General features: G+C 43.0%; 1 protein-coding gene across 1 annotated transcript; it reads left to right on the top strand.

The window, feature by feature from the left end:
* The first annotated feature begins 2,796 nt into the window (after positions 1-2,796).
* LOC125529624 (L-arabinokinase-like) lies at positions 2,797-11,198 on the top strand. Its single transcript, XM_048694038.1, has 28 exons — positions 2,797-3,014; positions 3,145-3,321; positions 3,409-3,492; positions 3,601-3,677; positions 4,003-4,069; positions 4,279-4,336; positions 4,420-4,487; positions 4,569-4,631; positions 5,012-5,065; positions 5,150-5,252; positions 5,347-5,456; positions 5,555-5,674; positions 6,136-6,192; positions 6,525-6,688; positions 6,775-6,934; positions 7,584-7,667; positions 8,045-8,167; positions 8,374-8,504; positions 8,583-8,664; positions 8,876-8,963; positions 9,070-9,113; positions 9,186-9,281; positions 9,381-9,457; positions 9,551-9,751; positions 9,838-10,003; positions 10,258-10,329; positions 10,493-10,696; positions 10,908-11,198. Exons 1-28 carry the CDS (start codon positions 2,913-2,915, stop codon positions 11,016-11,018), a joined length of 2,943 nt encoding a protein of 980 aa, XP_048549995.1. The 5' UTR covers positions 2,797-2,912; the 3' UTR covers positions 11,019-11,198.
* The last annotated feature ends 892 nt before the right edge of the window (positions 11,199-12,090 follow it).

The following is a 12,090-nucleotide window of genomic DNA, read 5'->3' as shown; positions in this document are numbered from 1 at the left end:
ATGAAACTGTAACGATCATAATGCTAAGCTAACGAATGGGTCTTGTCCATCACATCATTCTCCTAATGATGTGATCCCGTTCATCAAATGACAACACATGTCTATGGTTAGGAAACATAACCATCTTTGATAAACGAACTAGTCAAGTAGAGGCATACCAGGGACACTTTGTTTTGTCTATGTATTCACACATGTACTAAGTTTCCGGTTAATACAATTCCAGCATGAATGATAAACATTTATCATGAAATAAGGAAATAAATAATAACTTTATTATTGTCTCTAGGGCATATTTCCTTCAACTGGACCCCCCTATCCGCAGACGGATGCGGGAGGAAATTTGCGGGTTGCCGTTGGAGATTCCTTTATATTACACATGTTCTCCTAAAAATACTGTTTGTAGGCATGTGAAGAATGCAAGGAAATGTTGTGTGACAAGTGTGGTGAATAAGGGCATCTCTAATGCCGACCCTCAAATCGCCCGCATACACTCAATCCACGATGTTCGAACCGCGAAAGCTATCCAACGCGGGCCTGTATCGATCCGCATGGCAGTCCGAATGTAATTTCTCCCGCAAAGTGAAGATAAACGTGTGAGGGGGGCTTGCGGGCACCCGGACAGCAACTGCGCCCGCTTCTGACCAACCTGGCCCACCCAAACCCCCTCCTCCCTCACCCGCGCGTGTTTTTGCCCTGCGCCAGCTGCCCGCATTCATGCTGCTGTACATCGCGGTACTGCTCATTGAAGATGACTCAGGGCAGATGCGACCTCTCACTACCTCCACCATTGAAGCGGCACACCGGCCGAGGGCTCCGCCTGCTGCACATCCGGCTGAAACATGCCTCGTCGCCGCATTCAAACGCCTTCATTAAACCCGTGTGGAAGCCGAGAAACCTACTTCAGCCACACATTCGTTCACGAGCAGGTCGCCATTAAACAAAGTGTTGGGCAAGCTCCTCCCATCCGTCGGCTATTTGTAGGAGGTCAAATGCCGGGCAAGAATCGCACCACTTTGCCGCTCCCCACCTTGTCTTCCTCCACTTTTATCCACCCTTTGAATGGCATCCGACGAGCAAGAAGAGCAGTTCTCTGGCATGAAAGCCAGTTGGGTGGCCCGCCGAATATGAGCGAGGCAGCTCGCTGCCCCACCTCCCTCACCTAGCCCGACGGAGCAAGTTGTCGCCCCAAGCTGGCACGTGGTTCAGCAACTCGCCGCTCCAAGCCAGCTTGCGGACGAGTGACGAGTTGCTCCAGGTCGGCATGGGGGAGCACGACGGTATGGGCATCGTCACTATCGTGAACGACGCCGCGTCGTACCGCGCCTCCCATGCATGCGACCGCACCATCTACCATCAACGTGCGCCTAGCCCCGTGCTGCTGGCAGAGAAAGAAGTCGGCTGCACAGACATTGACAAGGTGGCGCCCAACACGTCCACGCCCATCGCCATCGTCAACGAGAAGTAGAACATGGGAGGCCGCCTTCGCTTGGGTACCATGAAGGCCACCGCCAAGGCGACACTGGTGTACACAACCTGTGTCTTGCCATCTCGTCGGTCACCATCGCCCCTTACCCAAAAACCAACTTTGGTCAGTGCAGCGTAGGGATCCTTCCCTTCCGACTGAAGCATTAGTCTTCGTTTTTCCACTCAGCTGAGAGGTGGGGAAGCGAGACACCCTTTGCGCTGAAGCATAGGGCTCACGCCTGCTGGACATGGAGACGACAATGGGGATCCGTCGCGGCCGGCAGTAGTCGGTCACCATCGCCCCTTACCCAAAAACCAACTTTGGTCAGTGCAGCGTAGGGATCCTTCCCTTCCGACTGAAGCATTAGTCTTCGTTTTTCCACTCAGCTGAGAGGTGGGGAAGCGAGACACCCTTTGCGCTGAAGCATAGGGCTCACGCCTGCTGGACATGGAGACGACAATGGGGATCCGTCGCGGCCGGCAGTAGACTAGTCAAAGGTATCCATGCCGTTAGAATGGATATCTGCCGGCGCCGGCAGTAGACTAGTTTTATCTAGTCTTGTATCGTTTTTAGTTAATGTCCAAAATGTAACCGTTTTGTCTGATTTCTATGAAATCCAGCATGTTTATATGATATTCGACCGTGTTTGCATGAATTTCATCTGGGTGATTTATAAGGTGTTTGAAATGTATGCGAGCATAGTTGGATGGCGGCCTCCCGCATCCCTGTCCGCGGACGGACACGAGAGGAAATTTGCGGGTCGCCTTTTCATATGCATCAATCGATGTAAAGGACAGGTTAACCACCTTTTCAAATAATTAAATAAAATTCCCACCAAAATATTAAATAAAATTGTTTTTTATTAGTACATATTGGATTTAAGCTTGAGCTTAATATTCACATATTTATAAGACGTCACTTGCCTAACCGTATTTATTGCTCTTTTAATATTAATAAATGGCACATCTAGATGTGCTTTAGCAAAACTGTATTAATAATTGTCACTCATTTACTACTCCCTTCGTCCACTTTTATAAGTCGTTTCAGACAGCTTAAAATGGGCTGTTTTGTACATTATCTGAAATGTCTTCGAGGTCTTATAAAAATGAACAGAGAGAATAGTACTTTGACTAGTAAATGCAGTACCTTTGACTAGTCAAAGGTGTTTGAAATTGGCATATCTAGATGTGCTTTAGTAAAAGTGATACTAAATCAGTGACAATTAATGTAGATTTTGTTGAGGGTCGACAATTAATGTAGATTTGAGGGGTAGTAGTGGTAGAATTTTGATTGAAGAGGTTGACAGGTCGTCGGTCGAGAGCGAAGTTGTGCGTAGTCGCGCTGTGGAGTGTGGACTCGGTCTCTCCGGTTAGTTACGCTTGAAGCAACAGCCGACGCGGCCCATCCCACTCGGGTGGATCCAGAGCTCCCTGCCAGTTCACCGGCAATGTCGACCGCCGGAGGCGCCGACGACGGGCCGGAGCGTCGCCTGGTCTTCGCCTTCTACCTCACCGGCCACGGCTTCGGCCACGCCACCCGCGCCATCGAGGTCCCGCCCCTTCCCCTCCCCTCCACTCTCCTCCTCAGCCATTTCGGCCACCACGATCCCGACTCGCCGTTTCGCCGGAGAATTTGACCCTATTTGTGCGCGTGGCCGTGGCGCGCCTGGCAACTCGCAGGTGGTGCGGCACCTGATCGCGGCGGGGCACGAGGTGCACGTTTCCACGGCGGTGCCGGAGTTCGTCTTCACCGCCGAGCTGCGCTCCCCCGGCCTCCACGTCCGCAAGGTCTTGCTCGACTGCGGCGCCGTCCAGTCCGACCCCCTCACCGTCGATCCCCTCGCCACCCTCGAGAAGGTTCCGCATCGAAATTTCCTCACACCCTCCGCCGTTGGCCTGCGTCTGACACTCTGACTGACTGGCTGCGTGGTTGCGGAAATGCAGTACCATCAGACCGCCGTGGTGCCCCGCGAGTCGATCCTGAGGACTGAGGCGGAGTGGCTGCGCTCCGTCAAGGCAGACCTAGTGGTACTACTGCTGCTCTGCTGTGCTATCATTCAGTCCATATTCAAAATTGATTCCTCTCGGCCATGGCTGCAATGTATGAACTATGAAGTGAATGCTGTTGTGGGATAGGTCTCGGATGTTGTTCCTGTGGTGTGCAGGGCGGCCGCAGATGCCGGTATCCGCTCGGTGTGCATTGGGAATTTTAGGTGAGCTTTTATTTCCCTTCTCTGTTTCTGCTGCATTGCCTGAAACTATTATTATACCAGTACCATTTTGCTCTACCTTGCCTCTCATGCTATACGGTGTCCTGCTAGACCTATCAACATTTCTCACGAGTTAACCCTCTCTGTTTCTGCTGCAATCATCGGCCTTACACAATCATGTGGAGCTGTTTTTCTAGTCTCTGTTGGCGCGGCGATGTTATCTGTCTGCATGTTGACTCTTTGAACAATCTCAACTTACACTTGCATTAGGAATAAATAACAAATGTATCAAAAGTTGGTATTTTATTTCGCCACGCACAATTTGCAGTTGGGACTCCATATATGCAGAATACATCATGGCAGCTGGGTCTCATCACCGATCTATTGTCTGGCAGGTCCCTTTCACTATTTCCCACATCATTGTATTACCTTATTTGTATCTTTCAAAGTGTTCAAAATTTCGAATTTGGACCTTCAGATTACAATTCTTGATTCTATGTTGTACGTTCCAACTCTCTGCTGCTGTCTTTAACACTGTCCCTTTTTGCGTATGCTCATTGGCACTTTTACCTGCTCAATGTGACTATCTCATAAACATTTACAGATAGCAGAGGATTATTCCAATTGTGAGACCTTACTTCGACTACCTGGATATTGCCCTAGTACGTGCAATTGCACTTTTTTTTCTTGTAAACGTCTATGCCCGACTTCTGAATATTCATCAGAACTGAACATTTCACTCTAGTGCCGGCTTTCCGTGATGTCACTGATGTGCCTCTGGTGGTAAGAGGGTTGCGCAAATCCAGATCTGAGGTTGGTGTCCTTCTGCTGAAGAAAGATATGCCACAGGCTTGAGCACCACTCTGTTTTCTAATTCTTATTTTGATCTATTAGGTCAGGAAGGACCTTGGAATTGCGGAGAGCACTAAGGTGGTCATTTTTAATTTTGGTGGACAGGTGAGCTTAAGAGACATGTTTCACTACTCTCTGCTGTAAAGGGTAACACATACACACCCTCAGAGACAAAAATTAGAAGTGCTCGGGGTATTCAATAAAAAATAGGTTAACCAATCAGTTTGATGTATTGTGCAATTATTTGAAATTGTAATTCCATTACGCATTAATACACATACATCATTTTGAACCAATTTTCCTGCAACAGTAAATCCTTAAAATACACTATACACTGATGTTCACAAGAAAAAATGCATGTGTGAACATTGTTCTTCATATAATCGCATACCATGCTTTGTTGGAAGCCGGCTATCTTCTGTATTGAATGGTCCTACAATTACATACTCACATATCAAATGAAATCAATGTGATGTTATCCCCAGCCAGCAGGATGGAAACTGAAGCAAGAATGGCTGCCTGATGGCTGGATCTGTTTGGTATGTTTCTTTCTGCAATGGACTTCTATTCCTGCAACAACTGTGCCTCTTGCTGATCTTAACTTGGTAATCTCTTCATAAAAGGTCTGTGGTGCATCTGATTCTCAAGAGGTTCCTCCAAACTTCATTAAGCTTGAGAAAGATACTTACACACCAGATGTTATGGCTGCATCTGACTGTATGCTAGGTAAAATAAAGCATTACATATTCACTGTTGAATGCTAGGTAGAGTATTATTTAAAAAGGAACTCTTCGAAGATACTCACCCCAGTTTTATATAGGAAAAATTGGGTATGGAACGGCAAGTGAAGCTTTGGCATACAAACTACCATTTGTGTTCGTTCGCAGAGATTATTTTAACGAGGAGCCATTTCTGCGGAATTTGCTTGAGGTTGAACATTTCTTACCATCACAATATTCTTGGGGTAAGTTAGTATAGCTGTGCTGAAAATGCCTTAATTTGACGTCCTCTCTCCCACTTTGTTTCAGCACCACCAAAGCAGCATTGAGATGATTAGAAGGGATTTCCTTGCTGGGCACTGGAAACCATATCTACTCCGTGCTCTCACACTTCAACCTTCCTATGATGGCCCAACAAATGGTGGCCAAGTAATTTCCCTGCATGCTCTCTAATAGGGATCTTTTTTTTTTTTGCATAACTGCATCCTAGCTTGTCAGGATTTAAAACTATTTATGCTGCCAATTGTATTTGGAGACTCTAAAATTTCACAACACACATGTCATGGTTTCCAATCCTCAAAATTGTACTAGAAATCCACAAAAAATAACCCATCCGGCCTGTGGTTGATGAGAATTGAACTCTTATCATCAGCCAGAGAGATAACGTGCCCCTCCATTGGGCTATGGCATGTTGCAGCTTGCAGTCAATTGTATTAGAACCTTTGAAGATTAACAGTTAGCTGCAGTACATCATTATGACACTACCAGCATAATCCTCATGTATGTTCCAAAAGATAGATTATTAGTTCACTAAATCAACTATATCATAAAGAAGGCTTCGACTATTGAAATTCATAATATTTGTAATGAGCTAATACCTGTCCATGCAGGTGGCTGCTCGGATCCTTCAGGACATTGCTGTTGGAAAGAAGTGTGCTTCTGACAAAGTGAGTCATTCTGGACGACTGTTGACTGATCAGTGAGATTCACACTATTTAAATATGTGATTATGATAGAGATATTTCCGTGCCCACTGTTCCACTCATTATATGCAACTGCGTCTGTCTTCATCCCAAATTCTCTAGTTTCCATGCTTCATATGGAAACATTTTTCCCTGGGAAGGTAGAAACCTATGCTGTGCTGCAAGTAAACTCATCACATATCGAGCACATGTTTTCTGTTTTCTTTTATTTTATAAACGAGATTGGAGTTGTAAGCAACATTTCAGAAACCCTGTTTTAGTGTTAGCCGATCAACCTATTTTATGTGCATTTACAGTTTAATGGAGCAAGACGATTGCAAGATGCAATAGTGTTAGGATATCAACTACAAAGGACTCCTGGGAAAGATGTAGGAATTCCTGACTGGTATTCTCTTAATGGCACAGAAATTGGTGCCCATCCAATCATAGAAAATACTGAAAAGATCAAAACGGCAGAATCGTGAGTTTATCCTGGTGTTTTTCATATGTTTGTGGTTTTCCAATGATAAATTTCTTTTACTGACGTACCAAATTTGGTTCTGACAGATGCTGTGAAGACTTTGAGATACTCCATGGGGACTTGCAAGGATTAACAGATACCATGGCCTTTTTGAAGAGCTTATCCGGACTTACTGGAAATGAATTGAAGGATTCTGAGGTGCAATCCCGAGAAAGAACTGCTGCATCCGTGCTCTTTGACTGGGAGGTACTAATCTTTCAGTGCTTTGTGTTAATTTTAGTGAACTATACCACCGTATGAACCACATGTTGCTGCTGCTGACCTTGTACATTCAGATAATATCTTCCTGGATTTCAGAAATAAGCCAACTTTTGCCTATGCTCTAGTTCCATTTTGAAAATTGCTAATTTATTATCCTCGCATACTATTTGGTTCAACCAATGTGAGCCATGGCTCATTTCTTATTAGTTTGCACAGACCACGTAGAGCTAACTTTCCATGCTGGATTCAAGTTTTGTCATAAAGCAACTCAACGGGAAATTGTCAGATAGATACTTTGCATATATTATTCCGGGAAATTTCTATTCACGTTGTTGACCACAAATTTTACCATGTTAACTAAATAGCAACCGTTGCTCTTTGTTTTGCCAACAATCCTATTTCTTTCGTTGATCTTTCTTTTTCTCAAATTTATCTTTGTTCACTCGTATTCTATCCACGCATATATATGACTTTGTCAAGCTTTTATAGGAGGAAACTTGATTCCTAATTAGTCTTACTGGCTTGTTCGTATGTTATGTTAGGTTGACACCTGAAGTTAGTTATTTGAAATGCCCAAGCCCAACAAATGATTGGTTTCTTATAATTGTTTTTCTCTTAATTCATTCCTTTGCAGAGGGAAATATATGTAGCAAGGGCGCCTGGAAGGTTAGATGTCATGGGTGGCATTGCAGACTATTCAGGAAGTCTTGTTTTGCAGGTATGCTCAATTACAGGTGAAAAATGGCAGTTATCTATCTGATTTTACGTTAGATAATATCATGGTACTTACTCTTATAAATAACTTAGTCCCCTGACTACCAGTAACATCTGTTGCGCCTGAAACAAGCAACTTTTTTCCTCTAGTCATAAAATGATTTCTGCTCAGATTGTGCATCTTTAAGTTCTGTATGCTGTGCAAAAACTCAGAATTCCATCGTTCCCCATATATGCTATATTTTCAGTAAACCGCTGACTTGTCATGAACTTTCTTCAGTTCACAGATAATTAGATAGAATTTTGGAAATAAATGCAGTATTGTTCTTGTCAAGTCATATTTTAGTTAGTTGTGATGGAAAATTTTGATGCCATTAGTAGATGCCTCTTCGGGAAGCCTGCCATGTTGCTGTTCAGAGAAACCATCCTAGCAAGCAGAAGCTATGGAAGCATGTACAAGCAAGACAGCTTGAGAACACAGGGGTGGTACCTGTGGTACAAATTGTATGTTCTACTCAATTGTTCAAATATTTTTTGTTGTCATTAATTCTCAAGATTCGCTACCATTATTTTCTTTAGTTATCTGCAGAACATAAGTATACCTTATATTGTTTGTATGATAAAAATGTCCATTTTGCCCAATTTGTACTTTTATAACTCTGATAGAACTGGTGAAAGTGCATTATCTTATGTATATCATTATTTTGCAGGTTTCATTTGGTTCTGAATTGAGTAATCGTGCACCAACTTTCGATATGGACCTGTCCGATTTTATGGATGGTGACAAACCAATATCGTATGAAAAAGCCAGAGAGTTTTTCTGCCAGGACCCATCACAAAAGTTAGTGTCTTTATTTTTATACAGAAATTCTGAGTGATCAATTATATTCACATATTTCCCAATTATATCCGATATCAGATGGGCTGCTTATGTCTCCGGAACAATTTTAATCTTGATGACTGAGCTAGGCGTCCAGTTCACTGACAGCATGAGCATTCTGGTAAGCACATAAGCTTCTCCTTGTCCTCCATTAATGTGCATGTTAATTTTTGTTTTCAACAAAAATGATTTTAAACGCTCTATTTAGGGGACTGTGCGAAATCACAGTGTCATACTAGTTGATCGTGTTTCTTCTCTTGGACACATGATAACGGTTATGTTATGTGTTTTACGCAATCAGTTCTTATTTAGTTTCTGCCCTGAAACTGTAGGTTTCTTCTGCTGTGCCAGAAGGCAAAGGTGTTTCTTCTTCTGCGTCAGTGGAGGTTGCCACGATGTCTGCTATTTCAGCTGCCTATGGTTTGTTGATTGCCCATAGCTACATTTTACCCTAATCCTGCCATCTATTGGACTAACCTTTTTAGAATCTCCTAATTTTTTTTCTATTTTATTTTGTTGCCTGCAGGTTTAAACATTACTCCAAGGGATCTTGCTTTGCTTTGTCAAAAGGTATGATCTGAACAAAATTCTGGTTGTAAGAATAGAATCTGGCAAGTGCGTTATAGTTCTACGATTTTTCAGGTTGAGAATCATGTTGTTGGAGCTCCATGTGGGGTCATGGACCAAATGGCATCTGCTTGTGGAGAAGCTAACAAACTCCTTGCAATGGTGTGCCAGGTTAGTAGTCTTTATTAGATTCCACAAGTTGGTTGATTTATCTTAACTCCATTCGAAACCATGTTACTTCTGTATTGTTCAATCACAGTTTTGGTGCAGCCTGCAGAAGTGAAGGAATTGGTTATGATTCCATCTCATATTCGATTTTGGGGTCTAGACTCTGGTATACGACATAGGTAGTTTTTTTTCCTCGTTGAGCTTTGACAGAACTTTTGTGGTTGGGCGAATTGCATCTGATTGCAGTATTCTGTCATGTCTTGAGATAACAGTGTCGGTGGGGGAGATTATGGATCTGTAAGGGTAGGCACTTATATGGGACGAAAGATGATTAAGTGTGCAGCATCCGACTTAGTATCAGTATCCTCAACTTCAGATGCCCCTGCTCAGTCTGATGATTATAAAGAAAAGGGAAGGGATGTACTGAAGTCTGAAGCTTCCATGGAGTATTTGTGCAAGCTGCCACCTCACAGGTCACACTTTCTTTACTTAGTTCGCAAAAACATGATTCTTTCTGGACATTGCATGTATAGTAGTTATGATAAGATCTGAATTTCAGATATGAAGCTGCTTATTCAAAAGATATTCCGGAGACCATCACTGGAGGTGCATTTTTAGAGAAATATGGAGACCACGATGACATGGTAACGGTAATTGATCCAAAAAGATCTTACAGTGTGAAGGCGCCCACTAGACATCCCATATATGAAAACTTCAGAGTTGAGGTTCGATATTTTCACCAGATTGTTTTCTTTCTGCACTATGTTTGGAAATTTTCATTGTTTTCCCAGCATGCTGTCATGGCAGCGGTTGCAATTTTTCTGGTATCATCATAAGTGCCACAATAATGTAAATTATCCCAAAGAGAAGAACCAAAATCTCTTTCTCCAAGCAATGATCATTCATTTGATTTCTCTTTACTGAAAAAAATAGTTTTGTTTATTTTATTGTTGACATTCTTCTATTTTCTGGCACGTAGACCTTCAAAGCATTATTAACAGCAGCTAATACAGATGAGCAATTGTCAGCCCTTGGAGAACTTATGTACCAGGTGAATTTGAATCTCCTAATCACCTATTTTGTTACGATGTACGTTTCGTCCACAAAAATGATGATTCTGTCTCATTTTTTTCTCACTGGACTTTAGGATTAACCCTTCACTGTGTTCCATAATTCTGACATTGTTTTCACATCCCATTGTTGACACTTGGCAGTGCCACTACAGCTACAATGCATGCGGGCTTGGTTCTGACGGCACAGAGAGGCTGGGTAATCTAGTGCAAGAAATGCAGCACAGAAAGACGCCGGAAAATGGAGGTCCTAATCTGTACGGTGCGAAGATTACGGGTGGAGGGTCTGGTGGCTCCGTCTGTGTTATCGGGAAGAACTGCCTCCAAAGCGCTGAAGAGATCGCCGAGGTAATTAAGTTCGTATACTAGTATGTTGATGGCTTCACCATGTTGCGAGCTACGGTCAATTTAGTAGCTTCCCCCAAATGTTTACTCCCTTGTGTCGCACTTTGGCAGTAACGATTCTGTTTCGGAATGCACCGTGCGGTCCATTGGGCTGCAGTTGTTTTTTTACTTTGTGTGGGTGGGACAATAACTTTGCCCTTGGACATTTTTTCAGATTCAGCAAAGGTACAAGGCGGCCACGGGATACCTACCGATCGTCTTCGACGGGTCGTCTCCAGGCGCCGGCAAGTTTGGTTACCTGAAGATCCGACGGCGGCGTCCCTAGTTGACAATCCCCGAATGAAGTGGTCGGCTTTCCAATCCATTGTGCCCGGTGAAGTCAGGTTTGTTGAGAGGTCAGGCTGCTGAATTGATTGAACACAGAACATGTGAAGCAGCAATTCATTGTGTATGTGGGACTGCAGCGTGAATAATAATAAGCTCTTTCTCGAGCACGTTTTCTGTAGCACAGTTCGTTGCGTTGCCATGACATTTGTGCTTCAGCCGCGAATGCCATGAATACATATATAGCACAAGATAGGAATCGAACAGTTTTTAAATATGAAAGCCAACTTGCTGTATGATTCACCACCACTAAATAGGTTAAATCTTCACCGGGGACAAAAAAAAAATGTTTTTTCCTAGTTCTTTTATAAGGCGTAACGAGGCAGGGTGAATAAGCTGAGTATCACGGAGTTTTTTTCCTAGTAGTTTATAAAAGGTATAATGCCGTTGTCGGATTGTTTTGATTGTGAGAATTTTTTTAACCTATCCGGAGCAATTCAAGATTTTTTTTCAGTTTGATTCTCCGAAGACCATCATTTTGAGTTTATTCATTCTCAGCTTTCAGCTCTTATTCTCAAAACTTACCGGTGCATCGCTCAAACATCCTCTAATCAGTTGATAATCTCTTCGTTCACTTGTATCTAAATCCTAGCAAGTATCTTCATTCATTATATCTATCTTAATCCTTTCTACGAGAATAAGTAGTATGCCAAATCCGTTGCTTGTCATCAATTTAAATTGATGAAGGATAAGCATAATGTAATTATTATTCTTGTTTCATCGAGTAAACTCAATTCCTTATTCCGGAGGCTCATCAAATTCTCGGTTTCATTTGTTTCATCTTTTCTTTTCTCGGAGTTCCAAGCTCTCATCTTCACAAAGATTCATCTAAATCATTGCAAGGATTTACCTTGTGTTTTCAACTTCTCTTTCCTTTCATTTGATCATTCTTTTATTACCGGAGTTCTTCATGGAGGTTCTACATGATGGTTCATCAAGGACTTAATCCATTCTCAAAACGTTCATCAAGATTCTTTTCAGCATTCTTCATCTTGCAATCCGGAGTGCAATTC

The sequence above is a fragment of the Triticum urartu genome, unplaced genomic scaffold (genome assembly GCF_003073215.2).
Source record: "Triticum urartu cultivar G1812 unplaced genomic scaffold, Tu2.1 TuUngrouped_contig_5732, whole genome shotgun sequence".
NCBI classification, from domain to species: Eukaryota; Viridiplantae; Streptophyta; class Magnoliopsida; order Poales; family Poaceae; genus Triticum; species Triticum urartu.
Note: the sequence above shows the minus strand (reverse complement) of the source record. Positions and strands in the feature narration are given on the sequence as shown.